The following is a 23,246-nucleotide window of genomic DNA, read 5'->3' as shown; positions in this document are numbered from 1 at the left end:
AAAGAAACTTATTCTTGGACCTTTGACCTCCTCACAAATTTATGAAGATGAAAAGACTGTTAAAGAGAATATGGAAAAATATGAGAGAGAAAAGAATGAGAGAAGTAAGGGAGTGCATGTTGACATCCCAAGAGAGGAAAAAGGAGAGGTTGTATTGAGTGAAGAGAATGGGATGTCAATTGAGAAAAAGAGTGAGCTTGAGGGAAAAGATAAGAGAGAAGGCAATGAGATAAGAAAAGTCTTTGAGGTAGAGAGAGAAAAACAAGAGGGTTTGAGTAAAGAAAAAGAAAAAAACTTTAGTGAGAGAAAAGAGGCTAAGAGTGAGGGAAAAGTTAGTTTTGTGATAAAAGCCAAAGAGGGTGTAAGCAGGAATAAAATTTCTTTACTTCCTAACCTATTAACTCATTCTTGTTTTAGTTCTTGTGATTTTGTGCAGCCACGTGTTGAAAGACCTTTTGAAAGGAGAGGTGAGGCACGAGAAATGGTGGTAAAGGATCCAATTGGATTCCAACATGAATTAGGTGAAATTAATTCTTGTTGGATGGTGGAAGATAAAAGCTTGGTTAAATTCTTTGTTATTGAACCTTTTGACTATTTTAATTCTTATTTATAGGTTTATGACATGGAGTTTTCTAAAGCCATTGCTAAGCTGGAATCATTGCATAAAAGAATACAAGGTGATGTTGTTCCATTAGTAAATAAGTCCAAGTATGATATGTATAATTGGTTCATTCACATTCTTGGCCTTCCTAGAACACCTAAGGTATTTTTGGAGGTAATGAACTATACTCTTATTTCTTATGTTGGTGACTTTATAATTTTTGTGGATGATGATATTTTGATGCATATCAAGTCATTAACTGTAATATCTAAGTTAAAGTGCAAGAGTAATTTGTTTTCTTTTGAAATTGAGTATGACATAGATGATTATGCATTCCAACTTGGTGGAAAGAGGCATGAAATTTATGAGAAGAGGCTTGTTAATGAGTTAAATATTCTTTCTTCTCTTATTCAAGTGTCTAATGAGTTTTCATGTGATAAATTGCTAGAATGTGAGTTTTGTTGTTTGATGGAAAGTCATTCCTCTAGGCATGTTGATTGTGAGCCTGTAAAAGTGTTTGCTACTATTAAAGAGGATATGCATGATTATTGTGACGTTAGTGATCAAATACTCTTTCATGAACCTATCTATGACTCTTTCTGTAACAATTTGAGCAATTATGTAGAATCCATTGATGTTGCGAATATTATTGGGGAAAGTTATAATCATGAGCTTGAATGTATTGAAATTTGTATTTTAGAATTTATGGGTTCTTCTGACCTTTCTGAGAATTTATGTGCTTCTTTGAATAACTTACATGTAGAAGAATCCATGGGATTTATAATTGATACTTGGCTATATCATAAGAGTGTCTTATTTGATACATGTGGCAGAGATACTTGTGTTAAATGGATGCATGACCAATATTTTGTAATTTCTTTGGCATTCACATGTTTGGACTACCTTATTGACAAGATCGCATTGCAAATTTCATTACATAGTGCATCTAAGAGAGGTTTTTATTGGACAACTCTAAGTAGGCATAAATTTTATTGGGATGATGATGTCCATATGCTTTATAAAGGAGTATTTACACCTATTAGGCTTAATTGGGTTAAGTAGATACATGGTCACTATCTTATTTTATTCCTACCATTTTTTCAGATTAGTAGATGTCATTTACTAGTGCGTGACTTCTTTTTCTTGCAAGGTCGAAATTCGAGGATAAATTTTCTTCAAGAAGAGGGGAATGATAGCATCCTAGGAAGCTCAAATCTATTCAAGGGCAAGAATGAAGCTTTAGAATCTCAAAGAGGGCCTTTAACAAAATGTCAAGTTAAAGAGTTGCAAAACAAGGTTATTAGACTTCAAGTGCAAATAAAGATGTTGTTAATTGGGATGGAGAGCTCAAGGATAAAGGATATGAGTTGTCTAGGTATTATAATTATTTTATGGTCCAAATTCATGTCCAAGAAAAGGTGAATTAGATCGCAAGAGACATCCTCTGAAGAAGGTCCAAATCAGGCCATTATTGGACCTATTTGGCACCTAAAAATGTGTCCAAACTTGCAGCCCAATAAGTCCTACATGAAGCCAAATTTTTATAACATAAAAGGACTTACTTGCTGCCCAAGAAAGGTTCAATAGGCGTGATAGAAGTTGGTGCCAAGTTGCTTGTAAGTTGCCTCCAAGATTTTCAAGATCCTATCCATGATTGGTTTGCGACTTTCAAGATTCTATCCAAGATTGGTTTTAACTTATTTCCATATATTTTGGTACTAGATTTATTGTTTTCCTAGGTAATTAAGATTATTTTTTCCTTTTCCTAAGATTGTTGGAGTTACTTTCCAAGATTGACTTGGTTTTTGTTTCCTGGTATTTTTTCTTTTCCTAAGGTATTTGGACTTGTTGTCCAAAGTAGTTTATGACTTTATTTCCTTATTTTTATGTAGGAATTTTGTGACCCCCTCTCTATATAAAGGGGTATCTTCTTTGTTTTTAGATTTTAGATTATGATAGACAATATCAATAAAAACTGTTAGATTTTTCTTGCACTCTTGTGTGTGGCTACTCTTGGATTTATTCTTCAACCTTCAAGACTCAACTTAAGGTGGTAAGAAAACTCTTTCGAAATCTTAGATCACTTCTAGGTATTCAAGAAAGGTGATAAGTTTAGGCTTATTGTTGTTCTTGTTATTCTAAAGGGTCGGGTTTCACAATCTATCTTTTATTTTTAATTCTGTACCAAAGGCGATTAGTTCTTTATTAGCTAATTGTTGTTGTTAGGATTCAATTTCAAGAATAGACTTCTTGAATTCAAGAAACTCTTTCTTAAATTCAATCTGATATAGAAATTGGCACACAAAAAGTTGAGCCAGAGCAGAGTAAATTGTCTGATATAGACACAGAGACAAGGGCAACAGTGGAAAAAATGATGTTTGATCAAAGACAAAAACAGATGGGACTTCCAACAAGTGAGGAGATTAAGAATCAAGATATGCTCAAGTTCATGGAACAAAACTTTTCATTGTGATCTTCATACTTTTCATACAATTCTCCTTATTTACCCAGTTGAATGTACATAAAAATACATAATCATTTAATGGGCTATAATATATTTTTTTTTTACAAGGACAAAATGATCTCTCAATCTTTAAAGGATATTTTTGTAAATCAGCTTTTGAATTAGGGTGCTCCACTTTTAGTGCAGTATGATAATACTACACGTTAGTTTGAAATGGCCCTTGCCATTCAAAACATTGAACACAACACATAAGGTAGCATATACGCAGATTGGATCAGAGAAACCATGGCACATGCATGGATCAACTTTACCGCTTTTGTTTTTGAAGATATTTGTTGGATATGGTTTCTATATTAGCTAAATAAAATTAAAATTCATCATTTTCATTCTTTAATAATATTTAAATTAAGATTAAAAATTCATCATTTTCAGAAACTTGAATTTTTTCATTTAGCTTTAATTTTATAAATCCAAAATGTTCTTTAATAGTCTATTTAAATTAAGATTAAAATTCATCATTTTCATGAACTTGAGTTTTTTCCTTATTAATATGGGGTACACGCGCAACGCGCATGGCCAGATACTAGTCCTATTAAAAGTGCATAGCTTTTGACAAATAGCTTAGTTTGCGTTGCTAGATGAAACGTTAAAAAAGAAAATTCGATGTCAAAGGTTCAAACCTTGTATGAAAAGCATGAAGATCACAATGAAAGAATTAGTAAACGACTGACAGATTTTCTAAAAATTAATGCATTTCAATAGAATTCTGGTGACATTGCTTCTCAAGTAATTGTGTACAGAGCAAGGCAAAAAGATTCTTACTAGTACTAAACAAACTATTCATAGACTAAAATTAGCAAAAGACATTAAGAAAATAAACAAAATCTCATCCAAGATGAGAAGGAAAAATGGATGCCATCTCTTCTCAGCCTGAATCTACAAACTGTAGTACTGCCCGATCCAGCACATACCCCTATTTACTTTTTCTCCAAACCCTCTTCTTACTCCTCATGAAGAGCAGAGAAAAGATTAATAAAATAAAATAAAAATAAAGAAAACATAAATGAAAAAATAAAAAAATAAAAAAGCTAAAAAGGAGGAAAAAAACTACATTTTACATCGATAAATGGCTAAAGAAATGCATGTGCTTATCCAAATCAGCCGGTGGACAACTGCAAGCATGAACGTGCCAGAAGGTGATACGTGACATTCCTATTTAATTTGCAGCTGTTAGAAATGCCATTGAAGAAGCTCTCCCGTTTCCATCGAGGAAACTATCTAGCACAGGCTGCACAGGTAAAAGCTGTCTGTAAATTTGGTAAAGAGAGGATGGGTTATAAGCAGTGAAAGCATGCACATAAAAGGACAGCTCGGTGCACTAAGCTCCCGGTATGCGTGGGGTCCGGGCCCCCGAACCACAGGGGTCTATTGTACGTAGCCTTACCCTGCATTTCTGCAAGAGGTTGTTTCCACGGCTTGAACCCGTGACCTCCTGGTCACATAGTAGCAACTTTACCAGTTACGCCAGTGAAAGCATGCACATAGATGAAGGAAATTCCGAGCTGAAGTTTCTGAGACATCTAGATTTAGTGTAAACCAAACATAGAAAATCTCTGTAGGTTAGTTTAGTTTTTCACTGGGTCGCTCAATTCTTGATCAGCTCACAGGTACTAAAGAAATTGTGCCATAAGTTAAAGAAGCAGAGAACATATCCATTAACAGACCAAACAGTCACAAATCTTCAGTATCTTGTGGCTCTCAAATGATGAGGCAACTCTCAACCTTCAGCTCATCCATTGGCCTTGAAATTTGTAGATGAACTGTTTAGCACTATTTTCTCATGCCTAACTCTACAGGTTCAGAACTTATCAATTATCATCAAGCACCAAATAATGCTTTGTGGTGCCCTGTGCCCAATTATCTCAACTTAAATTCTCTCAGCTCCCACACATGGGGAAGAAACAATGTACATGACCGTAAGTTTACACTATAGTTTTCTTATAAGCTGAATATAATTGATATACCGAAAAGAGAAGCATAACTGCCAGCTGTCAGGTTAAAGCAGGAATGCTCTTCCAGCATGGTAATCCAAATTGCAAAAAGAACAAAATTTCAGTATTCTCCAAAAATAGGATTAGAAGTTATGGAGGAACCAGCAAAAGATATTTACCGAACACTGGAAGCCTTGCACAATACTTATCAAGAATATTTTTGGCATTATTGGCAGTAACTTAGGCTTACTGAGTAGAAGATTTGTCTTTTCTCTATCAAGAAATTTCGCTTAACTTTGCAATCCACTGATGTTTGGTGTATGCAGATCAGAGATGTCTTTAAGCTCATTGTATATCACTATCTCTTATTGCGTTAGCCTATAACTTAGGATCTCAAACTAACTAGTATTACTGTTGAAGTGTGTGACCATCTCATCTAAAAGCTTAAGCTGTTAGAGAGAACATACTTTTATTTACTTAATTATGTCTTCAACACGCCTCCTCACGTGCAGGCTTGATTCTTTTTTATGAGCCAAATACGTGAAAATTCTTTTTGATATTGGGTGGTGGTGAGACTCGAACCCAGAACCTCTTCCTGGCTCTAATACCATGTTGAAGTGTGTGAACTGTGACCATCTCAGCTAAAAGTTTAAGCTGTTAGAGAGAACACACTTTTATTTACTTAATTATGTCTTCAACTATTACTTTATTTCAATAGTGTCCTCTAGGTATTTCACGTCAAAGCAAGCATCTGGATTGCTCAAGTACACTAGATGATATTTCTTCATTGAACTACTTCTCAGGTTTATTTAGTCCATTAATAGACATTTATTAGCAACTTAGTCAGAAATTAACCTAGCATCATTCAGCTGTTTCTTCAAGTATGTCTGATGGCAATTTCTCCATATTTATTAATCTAGCCAGTCCAGGGAGTCTCTTTTTGTTTGTGGTTAGGTCAGCCCAAGGTTAACTCTGTGTAATCTCTATCACTTAACCTCTTTTCAGTGTTTGGCAAGTTGTAAAAGTGCTTAAAACAAGCCATAAGCTGGGCAACCCCAACTTATCGCTTTTTGGCTTAAAAGTTATTTTTGTTTGACCAATGATTTTACCTTTTTTATCCCTTACACTTTTCCGTAATTTCCAAAAGAACCCTACATAACAAAAGGCCCCAACTCTACTAGTTTAGTTTCTTCTTCATTCCTCCACAAGTTTTCATCTTTGACTTCCATGGCTATCTCTATGGCATAAACCAGTGGTGTGTGTAACCTATCTTCCCCCTGTTTTTGTTTTCTGTGCATTAGTTAGAAATCAACCATCATATAGAGTATTCTTCTTTTCGTTGATATTCTTGAAACTCTCAAAAAGTTAAAAGCTTCTATAAGGATCTCATTTTATTTATGCAATTGAAAAAGATAATTTTGCCTAGTTGAGATTTGGTGGAGCTTTTGAAATTATTTCAGATGGTCTTCAAAGGGACAAGGATTCAGGAATGAGTCCCTTTTTTAAAAAAAAAAACATCCTCCTTTGTTAGTAGCAAGTTTCACAAATAATTATTATTTTATTTTTCTTGAAAATCCTTTTTTTTTGAGAGTTAGAGACTCTCTATTTCCTTTTACCAAACAAAAAACAAGCTTGTTAGCAGTAAAGAATAACAAACACTAATTATCAAAAAATAAAATCTAAACACAAATATTTCTAAAATCTTTAGAGAAAATTCTTTAAAAACAATATTTTTAATGTTAACAGATTTAAGGACATTTCAGTAATTTTAACAGAAAAAAGTGCTTAACGGCACTTTTTCGCCAAACGCATCACTGCTTATTTTCAGCTTCAGTATTTTTATCCAAACACGTAACTACATATTCATAAAACCAGCTCCCGCACTTAAAAAGTGTTTTTAAGATTCGCCAAACGCATCACTGCTTATTTTCAGCTTCAGTATTTTTATCCAAACACGTAACTACATATTCATAAAACCAGCTCCCGCACTTAAAAAGTGTTTTTAAGCCCTTGCTGCTTTTATTCAGCTAACCCAAACGGGCCCCAAATTTATACATCACTTGTCCCCAGAGGATTGAGAATCAGTACCTCATTATTTGCTTTCGAAAGGAAGAATGGTTCTTTTTCACGCAGCCCATCATTGTCAGCAAGAATTCTCTCCAGATCCTGCAAGTTAAAGAAGAATAATGGCAATTAAAAGAAACATCACGTAAAGAAAGTCAGTAAACAAGAAATGAACACAAAATTGAGTCATGTACTGAGGGTTGGTACTTGGTACAACTCCTCTCAGAATATATTGTGAAAGACCCTGGGATAATCCTACCCTAGTTGATATTGGAAAAAAACAAATCATATGGAGAAAGTATACAGGGAGAAAACACGAATTATGAATAACGTATGAAGATATGTTGAGGACTTGAGGGTTGGTACGACATCACTCAGAATGTCATAGTGAAATGTATTAATCCTACTCTCCAATAGCCACTGAAAATGGACGAAAGCTAGTACTCCTGTTAAGCAATTGAGGCAAACTTGAAATATAGATACTTCCCAAGAATTTTTACACAATACTGAATTTCAATGGGGAAAGTCACAATTTTCAATGTGCTGCATTCTTGCTTGACCAGAGCTTATTATTCATTATATATTTTAATATTATTGCCTCTTTCTGGTAACCATTCCAATGGAACCACTCCTTTGTGTGGGTGATCATAAGACGTTATTCTTCTGACGACTTCTCCAGGATCTTTTTGTGTTGATGCTCCGGAAACATTCTCGTTACGATTTACACACCAATTCAAACTACACTAATTATATTACCATACCACTTTTTGGTGTTTCAGATAAATTCCCTTCTGTACGTTCTACAAGAAGCATTTTCTTTAACTATGCAATTACCAACAATCTTTTTAGGGCTAAAACATCAGCACCATTTTTCTTCCTGTGATTGCTCACTATTTCGTGAAACAATTTGGGCGACTCGTCAACAATTTGAATGGGCATATTTAAAGTTAAGAGAATTAGTGAAAATTTGTATATTTGTATAGAATCGTTTTAGTGATTTTAACAGAATAATTTGGAATTCCAAATCAAAGCTCCTAGCTGAGGAGCCTCCTTGTATGTTGTTAACTACCAATGCAATAAGATATTTCTCCTCTTCTTCTATTTCTACTGCTTTATCCAGGAATTATATGTTTAGGAATTTAATCAGGTCTGGTTTTATTTAATCAATGAGGACTCACTCAGATTTTGTGATTTGCAAAGGGGAAAGCAAGATCACAAGAATTACAGAAAACCTTGTTCATGCAAAATAGAATGCCAAAGTGCTATCCCAACCAAAAACCTCAAACTATAAAGACCCAGAGGCACCATGAAGAACTCAGTTCAAAAAAGGACGAATTTCAGATGATTTTTTTTAATTTAGTTTTTGCAATTTCAAACACATACTTCTACATCAACTTACCTTTCTTGTCAAAATTTCATACTTGAGCAGGTCCTCTACAATCTTCTCTAGCACTTGTCGATTTCTCTGTAGCATTTGTTTTGCTTTATCATAAGCCATATAGTACATCTGTGCCAAAAAATCAAGCAGGCAATTAATGAATTAAGGAGCTTGTTATCGAACAAGGTATGGGAAAATAGTTGATGTCTTATTCCATGAAGTAATCAGTATATATACATGTACAGAGAATCCTAACTATGGAAAGAATCAAAAAGGAAAATCCTACAGATATGCTATCAAATCCCTATAGTTATGCTATTATGTATATTACAAGGAATATGACTACATTCATTCTTTAATACTCCCCTCAAGCTGGAGCATAGATATTCAGCTTGTTACAAAGGTAATCAACTCGAGTTCCACTCAACGCCTTGGTGAACAAATCAGCTAGTTGCTCTCCCGTCTTCACATAGCCAGTGGAAATCAAATTTTCTTGAATCTTCTCACGAATAAAATGACAGTCAACCTCAAGACGTTTAGTTCCTTTATGATACACCGGATTTGAGGCAATATGAAGAGCAGCTTGATTATCACACTTGACAATGATACTTCAACCCAATTTCAGTTAAAAGGTGATGTATCCACATAATCTCAGACGTAGACTGTGACATAGCTTTATACTCAGATTCTGCACTGGATTGAGATACAGCATTTTGCTTCTTACTCCTCCATGATATCAAGTTCCCTCCAATAAAAACACAATATCCTGTAGTGGATCTTCTATCAATTTTCGATCTAGCCCAATCAGCATTAGCAAAACACTCAACACAAGTATGGCCGTGATTGTTATACAATATGCCAAGTCCAGGAGCTCCTTTCAAGTAACATAGAATATGTTCCAAAGCTTCCCAATGTTTGACCGTAGACATCACCTTCAGTTAAAAGGTGATGTATCCACATAATCTCATACGTAGACTGTGACATAGCTTTATACTCAGATTCTGCACTGGATCGATCTAGCCCAGCCAGCATCAGCAAAACACTCAACACAAGTATGGTCGTGATTGCTATACAATATGCCAAGTCCAGGAGCTCCTTTCAAGTAACATAGAATATGTTCCAAAGCTTCCCAATGTTTGACCGTAGACACGGACATGAACTGGCTAACAACACTTACCACAAAAGAAATATCTGGACGAGTCACCGTGAGGTAGTTTAACTTTCCAACTAACCTCCTATATCTCTCTGGATCATTAAAAGGATCACCATCATCCCCGTTGGAGTACTGCACGGTTTGGCTGTCAACTTTCCAGTCCGGAAAATAAGTTAAGAATATACTTTCTTTGAGACAAAAAAATTCCCTCCTCGCTTCTATTTACTTCTACTCTTAAAAAGTATTTCTACTGGCCCAAATCCTTTGTACGAAACCTAGTATGCAAGACAAATTTAATGGAAGAGATTCTCGCATAATCACTTCCTGTGATGACAATGTCATCAACATATACAACGAGGCCGGTAGAAGACTGAATGATCACATTTGCTCATTTTCAGCCCAAACCCCTGAACTAGCTCACTGAACTTGCCAAACCAAGCCCGGGGACTCTGCTTCAAGCCATATAATGACTTATTCAAATGACAGGCTTTCACATACTCCCCCTGAGCAACAAAACCTGGTGATTGCTCCATATACACTTCCTCTTGAGGATCACCATGAAGGAATGCATTATTGTTATCCAATTGATGTAAAGGCCAATTTTGAGAAGCGACTAAAGAAATGAACAAGCGGACAGAAGTGAGTTTGGCAACTAAGAGAAAGTGTCTGAATAATCCACCCATAAGTCTGAGCATACCCTTTAGCCACAAGTCTGGCTTTAAGTCTGGCCACGGAACCATCTGGATTAACTTAACTGTAAAGACCCACTAACATCCCACTGGTTTCTTTCCCTTGGGTAAATTCACCAAATCCCACGTGCGGTTATCCTCTAAGGCATGTATTTCCTCAAGCATTGCATCGACCATCCAGGATGATTCAAAGCCTCATTCACTGTTTTGGGTATAGAGATGGAGTCTAGAGAAGCAATCATAGATCTAGATGTAGAGGATAAGCGGTCATAGGAAATAAAATTAGCAATGAAATATGTGGATTTGCAAGTCCGCGTACCTTTGCGAAGAGCAATAGGAAGGTCAAGGTTCTCTGAAGGTGCAGGCGAAGGAAGATCTGGTGATGAAGGAACTGGTGCGTATTATTGGTCTCTCGCCTCCTCGAGTAAACTTGAACAATTGGCGATCTTGCTAACGCATACGAAGTAGGTGGTGACAGTATAATAGTCGATCGATGCTCAATAGAAGAACTAGGAGGGGGAGGAACATCATCTGATTGTTGTGTCAAAGCATGGGCAACCTGATAGACTAGCCATTCATCTTCCTCCCTTGACTTGTACAAATTGGAGGTGCATAGAAAAATGGTGTAGTCTCTGAAAATACCACATCAGTTGACACCAAATACTTGCCAAGTTCAGTAGAATAACACAAATATCCCTTCTGAAGGCGAGAATAGCCCAAGAAGACACATATCAATGCCTTTGGATCCAATTTGGTAACAAATGGTTGAACATCTCGAACATAACATGTGCTTCCAAATACCTTAGGTTCCGCTAGAAATAATGACTTATTTGGAAAAAGAACACTGTAAGATGTATTACCAACAAGCACCGTAGATGGCATGCGATTAATCAGAAGACAAGTCGTAGAGACCGCATCGACCCAAAACTATTTAGAGACCTTCATTCGGAACAAAAGTGTTTGAGCTGTCTCAAGTAGATGCCTATTCTTCCTCTCAGCATCTCTATTTTGAGACGGTGTATCAACACATGAAGACTAATGTAGAATACCATGTTGTCTCATGTAGGACTGAAATAGTTCTGACATGTATAGCGTTATCACTCCGTAGAATCCGTACTGAAGCATTAAATTGAGTTTTGACTTCAGCATAAAAGGCAAAACAGTGAGTAAACACTTCAGAGCGGCTCTTCATAAAATAAATGCAAGTCATTCGAGAGAAATCATTCACAACAACAACAACAACAACAAACCCAGTGTATTCCCACAAGTGGGGTCTGGGGAAGATAGTGTGTACGTAGACCTTACCCCTACCTTTAAAAGGCAGCGAAGCTGTTTCCGATAGACTCTCGGCTAAGGGAAGATAAAGGGAAGGGCCAATGACAAGCAAACCAATCGGAAAACAGGCGAAAACACACAATTATCACTAGCTAGTACAGTTAAAACCGAAGCGAAGGCAACCACAAGTAATAACAGAAGTTCAAAAAGGCGAAAAAACATAAAGACACTAAGTGGTGTAATAAAGCTGATGTACCAAAACAAAGACAAAGCTCGACTACCTAACCCTCTACTCTAATTCTCAACCTCCATACCTACTTATCCATGGTCATGTCCTCAATAAGCTGGAGCAACGCCATATTTTTCCCAATCACCTCTCCCCAATACTTCTTCGGCCTGCCTCTACCCCTCCGTTGGCCCTCCAAGACCAACCTCTCACACCTCCTCACTGGTGCATCTGTGCCTCTCCTCTTCACATGTCTGAACCATCTTAGTCTTCACAAAGATAACAAAATACTTATTCCCAGTTTTGGAAATAACGGAACATGGTCCCAAACATCAGAATGAACTAACTCAAAAGCTTACTCAGCCCGCTTATTAAACCTTGGACCTACCGAGCCCTGATTTCATATTTTGGTGAAGGAACTCTTTTGATTCATCGAAAATGTCACTTGGATCAGATGCTTTTGGTTCTAAAACTATGGTATCCAGTAATTCAAACCAAGTAATTACCACAAAAACATTAGTACGTAGTGCAACATGCCTCTTTTGATCCTCTTCTGTTCAGTTATAGGGCAAAAGACAAGGCGTTCAAGATCACTTAATTAAACAAGCTATGTATATTGAAGAGAAAGTTCGAGGAGAATGAGAAACGATCGATGCTCAATTGTCTAGCCTCTTATGGAACACTATTGATTCTAAATTAATGCCTTTGTTTCATCCATCCTAGACCTGCTTTTTAGTTTGGGAAAAGGCTCGTGCTCTATACACAAATGACATCTCTTGCTTTTATAATGTGATTTCTAGTTGACTAAACCATCGAACCCCTTCGTTTTCTAATATAAATAACACAAAATAACCATTCTCTAACTGCTAGGGACAGTAATGTAAATACATAAACATAGTAATTACTCCCTCCTTTTCAATTTATGTGTCTTACTTTTCTTTTTAGTGTGTTTCAAAAAGAATGTCTCTTACTATATTTAGTAACTCTTTAACTCCAACTTTCTACGTGGCATTATTAATAGTTTAATACCACAAGATTCAAGGATATTTTGGTACATTATACACGTCTTTAGTTTAAGACCACAAGGTTTAAAATTATTCCTTACTTCCTTAAACTTCGTGCCTAGTTAAACTAAGACACATAAATTGAAACGGGAGGAGTAACAAATAAACACAATTACATTTAGGCTATATTTCATCCCTGCCTCTACGGTTGTACACCCTAGTAGCTTGAGCATGTTTAACAAAGCCATAAACCAAGTATTACTCCATCGTATTCAACAACTCGAAGATTAGAGATCCACAAAATACCATGACAATTTCTTAGTGGTAATCAAGTTGCACTGCATATTTGCGACAAATGCTATATAAAGATGCTTTTAGAGAACCAAACATATCAAAATCAACTCTCATTTTCGTAGAGAAAAGAAAAACATTGGCGCTAGATTTATAAAACAAATGACCAACAATAACAACTATGCCTCAATCCCAAACAAGTTAGGGTTGGCCATATGAATCCCCAAAGATCATGTATCTCCATTTAAATTCATCTTAGGCCAACACTATACAAAATAAAATTGTAAAACCAAAAAACCAACTGGCTAAACCAAATGATCAACTGACAAAAATACTCAACAAGTCACTTATAAGCCACTGGATTAGCTGCATAAGCAACAAGCCTGATACATATAACACGCATGCAACCAACCAAGGAAAAGTGTTATGGGTGTTACTTGGTTAAACTTCTACCTAGATAAACGTGCAAATACAATAGTGTGATATGAGTGTCCTACATATACATTTATCCAAATACCTGAACTTAACCTTTGTTTTTCACACATTCTCCCTTTTCTCTTATTTCTTATCAAAGATGTTAAACCCTTCTGATAATAAGCCCAAGCACACACTAAGACTACTACATGTACAGTTTAGCTAAAGTCAAGCCAGATGGTGGGAGCTACAAGAAGAGGCCAAAAATATAGTTCTTCAAAAAACTGACTCTGGATATTTGGATTTATTACAAAGATTAAGTACCATTTCTGGCCCACAGTTCCGTTGAAGCAATAAAAATTTGCACATAGAATTCTCAGATAACAAGAAAATAATGTTTCATATCATCAATCAAAAGGACCAGGGAGAATACTCAATAGGCAGCTTTATACCTTTTCCACTTTTGTAGCCATCTCATATTCAAAATGGTTTCCCATACTCAAAGCTGTCACCTATTCAGAGCAGCAACACGGAAAAGAAGACAATTGAGACAAAAATATATCAATGAAAAAAGAGCAAATTAGTCACGCACCAAGATATACAGCATTAATCAGTTACTTATGTTTGACAAATATTTTAACATGCACACATATCTATACATTTGGGCTCCCATTTCCATGTGCAAATCTTTTTGGCAAGATATTTCCGTGGCAGAGATGTGGTTCACCCATTAGCGTCGAGGTGAATTATCTTCTGGTTTGGTTCCACCCCTAACTGTTTGCAGCCAAGGTCATTATAGCAAACAAAGTGATGTGGCTCACAAGCTAACTTGTAACATTTCATTAATAAGTTAATGTCTTAGGAAAGAGAAATGGCTCATGAAAACTATGGGATATCTAACTTTAGTGAAGATACAAAGGGGAAATATCTTTGAATGAAATAAAAGATCATGCAGTCACGAATAAGATTGGGAAAATAATGGTAAATACCGAATTGCCATGATGGTAAATCGTAGGACTATCATCGGGGCCCCAGCCATATTGAATCACCATCCTTGTAGCTATCTGTCACAAAATACTATGAATTATTGGGTCCCAGTATCCACAGCAAAGTATATGAGAGAACTACAGTTCAAGAGGGCAAGAAGAGAATTTTACAACCTCTTGTGCCTGCTTCAGCTCTGATGAAGAAAGAATGTTTTCTTCCCCAAATGGAAGCAATAGCTGGGCCGCAACATAAGAACCAAAGCAAAAAACTAGTCTTTTTTCAAGATATGATCTTGATTCAACATTCCCACTGATAGAACCTTCATTTTTAGCTTTGGTGATCTTAGTACACCCAATTCCCTGAAATCAGCAGGCCCAAACTTTGTAAAAGTCAACATCTTCGGGACAGACCAAGCACACAATCCAATGAGGCAATCTTTCATGGGTTTAGGTAGGAACATTAGTTGTAAGCACACCTCTCTGTGTCACTATGAGAAATCACACATAAGGAGTTAGTGGGAGTGTCAGCGTACAACTCACCCAACCTTATGGAAGACTGATCAAACCACAAGGGCAGCAAAGGAGATTCGTCTTGAAAAAGAAGGGAGGATAATGCAGATAGATAAACACCCAAAGAGGGTTTCAGTACTAAATATGCTCTACTCTTACAAGCTAAGTTGCTCCGACACGGCAGTTTAGGTGCCGCACCCGTGTCGACACGACACTAGTATGGATGTGGGTATGGGATCCGTACCGGATCTGGTCAAATAATTTTGGGTTCTTTGACCACGACGGACGAAAAAATTAGAGACGAGATACAATTTGATTCCCGAAATCAGAATTTGAAGAAAATAGCATACCTTATGTAGGAAATCAATCATTTACTTATCTACAACTTGAGAATAAAATAGAAATTCACATTTTACAAGCTATACGTAAGTATTCCACAAAATTTCTCATAATTTAGAGTTTTTTTTTATTTTTTTGAATTATTTTAAGCCGGATCCTTGCACCCGTATCCATACTAGGATCTGTATCCCTGAATCTTAGAATTTACATTTCGAAGGATCCTATCTCTAGATCCGCACTCGTGTCGGACACCCGCACATGTGTCCGAGCAACTTAGCTTACAAGGGTAAAAAGAAAGTACATAAGCATTACAACAACAATAACAACACCTCTGTCCCAAACAAAGTCGGGGTCGGCGATATGAATTCTCACTTCTTTCTTCAAGCTCAACTCATATTATCATCATGCCAAAAATAAAATAATAATAGTGAAAATAAGTTTTATATAAAAGAAAAATAGTAACATTTAAAGCGTATCCCTAACTAGTAAGTTTCACCTATATGGATCGTTATCTTTCATTTTTCCTATTTTTAGCTAAGTCTACACTGGTTCCAAGAATTTGTAGGTCTAAACAGCTTCTTTTCATGTGATTTTAGGTCTACCTCTTCATATGGTCCAAATCTGCATCAGTGTCAACCTCACATAATGTGTTTGTCGAAGAGAGACAGATCTTGGATGCAGCTTTGATGGCAAATGAAGTTGTGAACTCTATAAGGAAAAAAGGAAAACGTGAGAAGGCTTTTGATCATGTTAATTGGGAGTTTCTGGATCTTTTAATGGTGAAGATGGGGTTCAGTGAAAGACGGAGAAGATGGATCAAGGTTTGCATTTCCACTGTCAGCTTCTCTGTTCTTGTCAATGGTAACCCTTGTGGGTTTTTTGGTAGCTCAAGGGGCCTCAGACAAGGGGACCCCTTATCCTCTATGCTATTTATTCTAGTGATGGAAGCTCTGAGCAAGATAACGGATAGGGCAGCGGGTGGTGGTTATTTGAGGGGTTTCACGGCTTTGATTAGGGAGCATAGCACTGTAAGGGTTTCAAACTTGCTCTTTGCAGATGACACATTAGCTATTTTTTTGTGATGCAGATATTAACCGGCTGACATACTTGAAACAGGTTCCTAAGTGGTTTCAGATCGTGCCAAGTCACAAAATCAACATCTGCAAGTGTGAGATTTTCCTAGTGGGCGAGGTAGACAACATTGAAGAACTAGCACAAGTATCAATGGTAAGGTGGACTCTTTACCTACGGGGCTACTACATACTTGGGCTTGCCTCTATGTGCTTCAAATAAGGATCTCGCAGTGTGGAATCCTATTATTGAAAGGGTTGAACGGAGATTAGCAGGGCCAAAGCAATACTTGTTGAAGGAAAAGACGTACTCACTAAAAGCAATTTATCAAGTATTCCCACTTACTATTGTTCTTTGTTGCAAGCACCGGGGAGAGTCACAGGAAAATTGGAAAGGCTTCAAAGAAATTTTGTATGAGATGTTGTAGATGGCACCGGAAAGATCCACCTGGTAAATTGGGAGGTTGTCACAACACCAAAGTGGGGTGTAATAGGGGTGAAAGATCTTAGGGTGTTCAATAGAGCTCTATCGGGAAAGTGATTATGGAGATTTGGGATGGAGGAGCACGCCTTATATGAGGGAGGTAGTAGTTGAGAAGTATAGTTTTATGGGAGGGGATGGAGAACTAGAACTATTACAGTTCCATTTCGGTGTAGCATGTGGAGGAGCATAATGAAGGGGTGGGAGGACATCAATGGTCATCTTTAGGGTTGGGGATGGGAGAAGAATTAGCTTTTGGAATCACGAGTGGTGCGGGAAAGACTCATTGAGGATTTCATTCCCTAATCTGTACAGAGTTTCGAACCAAAAGAAGTTGACATTCCATCAGATTCATAGGGAGTATGAAGGTGAAGTACTTTGGGATCTCACGTTTAGGAGAAATCCACAACACAGGGAGCTGGGGGAGTTTCAAAGGTTAGTGGAGTTACTTTACAAGCAAATCAGACCTCACTTTAACAATGACTCGTGGAGATGGGCGCTAAGAAGTGATGGTTTGTTCACAGTAAAATCTTTCTACCAGAGTTTGCTAGAGAAAAGAGACGCGCTTTCCACATTTATCAATATGGATTCCTAGGGCACCTAGGAAGGTGCGCTTTTTGCATGGTTGGCAACAAGGGGAACGATTCTGACAGCTAAGAATCTGTGTAAGAGAAGCATTACCTATGTCATTTGGTGCTACATGTGCAAACGTCCGGGTAAAAAAGTTGATCATCTAGTGGTGCATTGTAGAGTGGCATCGGGTTTGTGGAGGGTGGTCCTAAATTATTTTGATGTACAATGGGTGATGTCAGGTACTATTAGAGATGTGTTGCACATGTAGGCTGGTAGACATAGTAGAAGAAGACAATATACGGGACGTATGGAGAGAGAGAAATAGGAAAGCTTTGAGGGAATTGAAAATGATTTTGTACACTCGAGGAATAGCCTTTGTCTTTGATTGCTTTTTGGTGCACCTTGAAATTCCCACTTTTATAGATGATTGAGTGTCTTCGGTAGAAAATCATACTTTGTTGTAGATTCTCTTACTTTTTGGTATACCTTTTGTATACGGGAGCTTTCCCATTTTTTTAGTAATACCATTTACCTTATCAAAGAAAGATATGGCCAAACCATCTCAACGTTAATTTATCACAACTCTCTCTCCATATTCATCCAAACGAGTAAACCAATTATTGAAACTCACATGTATGGAAAATGTCCAAGAACGTAATCATCAAGTTATACTCTCTCTGTCCCATTTTATGTGACGGTATTTACCCCAACTAGAACTCAAAGGCTCAAGGATTGCTTCTTGATGCGAAGGCTTATATAACAGTAAAATAAGAAAAATGTAGAGAATAGTAGAAAATTTCTATTCCCTTTTCCTTCTATTTTTGGAGGCAGAAGTTAAGAGAATAAAATGCTCATACAACTGATAGGGGTGTAGTTACTGAGTAGTGAGCAACTGAACGTACTCCCTTTTATTTTCTTTTGATAAAGTAAATAACCTTGTTCTTTTAACAAGAAAAGTAAATGATTTTATTAAAGTTGGGAGAAGAAAACTCATGTATACAAGTATACCAAAAAGTAAAGAACCTATACCAAACATTGAACATACTCTTGTAAGAGGTTAGCACTAATTCTGATGCACTAATTCTGATGAAACAAACCACATCTTCAGGCAATGAACAGATATTGCAGTAAATATTACATGTGTAGATGACATTTTTCTAATCATTAGAATCACCAGGTATTGATAATTGATAACAAATCTGCATATGACGCTTTGATCCATAATGGCCAGCACGCTAATTGGTGGTCATAGAAACATATCTGGAAAACTAAAATTCCATATAAGGTGGCCTGTTATGTGTGACCTGGTAGCAAAAGAAGCTTGCCTGTCACAGGAAAATTTAAAGAGAAGGGGGATTAATCTATGTTCAAAATGTAATTTGTGTGGGAAGAAGCTAGAGAACAGCAGCCATTTGTTTTTGCATTGTGGAATAACTGATCAACTTTGGCAGCTTTTCCTAAACGTGATAGGCATTACATGGATAATGCCAAGATCAACGAGGGAGTTGTCGGCATGTTAGAACAGTGTCAGACACAAGACAGATGGAAATTAATCCATGCATGCATATGGTGGACTATCTGGAAGGAAAGAAACTCAACATGTTTTAAAGATAGATATAGTTCTACCCAGAAGATCAAGATGAATTGCATTTTACTTTTTCATTTTTGGTGTAAAGAAACTTATACAGATGATTCAGTCTCTATTTTAGAAGCTTTAAAATCCTTGTAAGAAGAATCAATGATGAACTGGAGCTGTCCTTTGTTTTGTAAATTTAGCCTCCAGCACTGCCTTTGTGCTGAAGTTTATAGCTTCTGTTACCTTTTTCTCAACAAAAAAAAACAAAGCTCTCCTAATTAATCTGTGATCTCCGATCTGGTTCCAAAGTAAAATTTGTGTAGAACAAACAACAAAAAGGTTGGCCACCATTAATCAAGTGCTGACTGATAACTTATTTTCTTTTTGTGACACTTAGTGCGACTCTTACAGTCTTACTCTGTAGAACCATCACTTCTCTCATAGATCAATAACATCAGTCCGATAAATTTCTCTTGCTTTCTCTTTTAAGAAAAATTACAAAGATATAACTACAATCATACTTAAAAAAAGCTACTTCTAAAGAAGAAACAGAATATGGTACCTCCCACGAGAAAGGCTCAAGCCACAGATTATCCACAATATCGAAGTTTGGTAGAAGAAGAGCAATTAAACTCCGACCGGCAGCCCAAACAGCATGCGGAAACTTTGTTTCCATTGTCCACTACAAACAAATTAAATGAAAAGTCAATTTCATGTTGTATCTCACATGAAGAGACAATAAAGATGCTTTCAGTATAGGCAGTTTTAGTTCACTATTAACTAAAGATAACTCAGCTCTACAAATTATAGAGCTGGTTAATCTTTTTTGCCAGTAGTTCACAAAGTTACTGAACTACTAACAACGAGACTGAAGAATGCACTTGAAATCCCTGGCGCTTGAAATGCTTTTATTGATGAGAGGCAGATTCTTGATGTAGTTTTAATTGCTACTGAACTAACTGGTTCAAGAGAATTGAATGAAAGTGCTGGTAATAGATTTGGAAAAAAGGGTAATGAGTCACCAAACGGAGTTCATTGATCGAAAGATGGGTTCCACGAAAAATGGAGAAGCTGGATTAGTACTGCATATCTATTGTCAGATTCTCAATCTCCATTAATAGTCTACTCGCTTTCTTTGAAAACTCTAAGGGTTTTAGTGATGATGCAATATCACTTATGCCTCTGTCTTTGTGATGGGAGGCATAACCCTAGATAAAGCAGCAGAAGGTGGATATCTGAAGGGCCTCCAACCAGGACATGGGCAGGCTAAGTCTAGCAATAGCTCACCTCCTCAAATATGATACCTTACTTGTTGTGTGATGCTGTTGAAAATGAACAGATAAGAGTACACTGCTAGTAGCAAACAGTCTTGAGGCTGGTTAATCTAAAATGAATGTGACATCATCCAAGTTGGAAAGTGCAGTTTAACCACTTAAACAAATCCATGGGTTCAAGCTGAGTTAAACCCCACCCATCTATTTTGATCTTCCTTTGCTGCCTCAAAGATGTTCAGGTGTGAAATCCATTACTTCATAAACTTAAGATTAAATGGACTTCTGGCAGAAAAAATATTAGTACAAAGGAGGTAAAGCTGTCACTATTTAACAAGCACCTTAACTTGTTTACCTACCTACTATGTCCCTTTCTGTATTCTTGCTTAACTGGCAAAAGAATTTATCTGCTCTAGAATTTCAGTAGCGGTGGAACCTAGAGGTTCAAAAAAAGTAGCATTTGGTTGGAATAAAGGTGATTGACTTAGAAGGTTAATATCATTTCTCAAATCTTTCTAAGTTTTACTATTCAGTATACCCCTGCAAAGTGCCTAAGGATTTCATCAAAGGATGATGCCAAGGAGTGTTCAACAACCGTTTTGTGATTGTCATAATTCTATTGATGTTATGGGAAACCCCCATATACAAAACATAGAGGACCTAGAGAAAATATGACTATCTTCTATAGAGATGGAGGAGAAATGTGAATCAAAGAGCATAGAGTTTGGTCCCTCAAGTAACAACGAAGTGATTAATGTTTATACATATAGCACACACGATATTCCATCATGTAGAGATGATTCACTAGCTTTTTTAGAGCTTCAATAAAATCACCTATGAAAAAGAGTGTCTTTTGATGTTCACAGATCAATAAGACAAGATCATGTGCATCATAAAGAGAGCAGAAAATTGACAATTTTGTAATATTAAGGTGGAGAGTTCTCAAAGTCACATGTACCAGCACAGAAAACTCGGTTTAATGTGCCATTGAATCACTTTTTGGATAGTGCTGGCTGCAGCAAAACAGCTGCTGTTTTGGAAAGTGAAGGGAGTGGAAACCAAGGGGGCAGCACCGGGAAAATAGCCCAACATGTACTCATGCATGGGCATTAAGGAGCAATTGGAAGGCTTCCCTTCCATCTTCCGAAACTTTGCTCTTCCTTTCCTTGTTTGCCCTAACTTTCATGAATTTCCCATGATACTGCAGCCTTGTACAGACGATTCATTAAACTTTACGTCTATGGTCGTTGTTAGAGGCTTCTCTACTTGTTACATTCTTATCATCAGCTTACGTGATCAGACGGAAACTGAGAATCCTACAAAAATAATTCCAGGAGAAATGCCCTAATGATCTAGAAAAGACAAAAAGGTAATGACAAAAAAAGTTGTGCTATTACGATATAGTGAAAGGATATTACGATCTAGGGAAAGGTTTCATTAGGAACAATCATCACTCGAATAAAAAATATATAATTTAAAAACTGAACGTATAAATGACAAGACAATAAACAGGAACACCTAACTGGGGTCAAGGAAATACAGTAGCGTACAGGATGTCTAATCATTCATCAAAAAATGCATACTGATAAAGGAAATAAAAATGGGAATGCTTACATCAAGAGGAGGATTTAGCAATTCGATTCCGTTGCTTATTTGACCATAAGGCTCCATTAGATCAACAACACTTTCTAGATCCTCTTTCGTTAATGTCAATCCAAGATGATTCACCAGCATTCTGCTTAATTGCTTTACAGCTTTGGTCTTCCTTAACCATTTCGGGACAAGGCTGCTGAAGGTCTGCAGAACAGCAAACCCAATTATCCAGTTGAGAAAAATGGCTAGTGAAGAGGACAAAGGTAAAAATTCTTCTTTTTGTACGCGGAGAATCTCAGTGATGAAGCTTTTGAGAGATGTTATGGAGTATATACATAACAATTGAAGAAAACAAGTGTATTGAAAAACAGCCCATGGTAGCTGAACATGGTGAAACTCTACATTTTACAGAGAAACTTCATCAAGTTCAGCTTCCCAATCCTTTGCAAACCGCTCAATGTAGCAGTGCTTGATTTTTTTCATCATAAGATTGGTTTTTACGGAATGCGTAATTGTTTTTAAAAAAAAAGAATTGATTTTAAGAGATTTGTTCTCATGAAGTTCAGGATTTTAGATGTATATCATCACCAGAATGACGATGTCATGGATGTGCCCTTTGACCATGTTCTTGAAATTCACAGAATCTTCAAATACATGTCTAGTCTAGAAAAGAGCAATGAGATCCATTGTCATCTCATCTTCCCCCTTTTCTATTTCTCTCAGTAGCCTCGCGGATATCATCTTTTCTTGTTCGCCTTTAATTATGAGCTTTCAGCTTCTAACATAATGTCATGAGACTCCTAGGCAGCTGGAGCCAATTCTGATATAGGTTAGATAAGCGAGAATGTTACTACCACAACCTTTATAGACACTATCAGATTTTCATTTCAAGATGTAAAAAGCCCTATTAGTCTCCACGCTTTTAGAATAACTATTCACTGGAGATAATGTGTTAACAAGAAGTTCAAGCCCTATATTTGCAACATTATTCAAAGTATTACCATGACCACTATGTGCAAAGGAAAGTGAACAATGGACAACAGCATAGATGAATAAAGTATCTCATATTATAGGGAGCGAACATTAGAACAAAAATCAGTCTTTTCTAACGGAATGTGCGTTAGAATATGGAGGCGAAGCTAATTGACATCCTTTTATAGATGCTTTTTATAGTTTTCTCCATACCATACACTGAATGTCATGGTTATCAAAAACCTTTAGGGTAGATTGCATATTTTCATAAATCAGTCCAATAGCTGCAAAATTTGAAAATTTAGCCAGTCAAAATTATTCAAGA

General features: G+C 36.7%; 1 protein-coding gene across 2 annotated transcripts in view; it reads right to left on the bottom strand.

Annotated features, from left to right (window-relative positions):
• Nucleotides 1-3,799: 3,799 nt before the first annotated feature.
• LOC104085827 (probable inactive ATP-dependent zinc metalloprotease FTSHI 5, chloroplastic) overlaps nt 3,800-23,246 on the bottom strand; it is a 47,996-nt gene continuing 28,549 nt past the window's right edge. Inside the window, exons 12-19 of one of the 2 annotated variants that reach the window (XM_009589948.4) lie at nt 21,971-22,153; nt 19,648-19,767; nt 14,711-14,896; nt 14,540-14,614; nt 14,003-14,062; nt 8,520-8,627; nt 7,145-7,222; nt 3,800-4,353 (exon numbers count right to left, since the gene is read on the bottom strand). In XM_009589948.4, coding sequence (XP_009588243.1) covers nt 4,282-4,353; nt 7,145-7,222; nt 8,520-8,627; nt 14,003-14,062; nt 14,540-14,614; nt 14,711-14,896; nt 19,648-19,767; nt 21,971-22,153 — 882 coding nt within the window. In that variant the 3' untranslated portion in view covers nt 3,800-4,281. Of the gene's footprint in view, nt 4,354-7,144; nt 7,223-8,519; nt 8,628-14,002; nt 14,063-14,539; nt 14,615-14,710; nt 14,897-18,484; nt 18,835-19,647; nt 19,768-21,970; nt 22,154-23,246 lie in introns of those variants that run through there. The other variant, XM_009589950.4, reaches the window with a different exon arrangement.

This window comes from Nicotiana tomentosiformis, chromosome 2 (genome assembly GCF_000390325.3).
Source record: "Nicotiana tomentosiformis chromosome 2, ASM39032v3, whole genome shotgun sequence".
Taxonomy (NCBI): Eukaryota; Viridiplantae; Streptophyta; class Magnoliopsida; order Solanales; family Solanaceae; genus Nicotiana; species Nicotiana tomentosiformis.
This window is presented reverse-complemented; position numbering and strand designations above follow the sequence as displayed.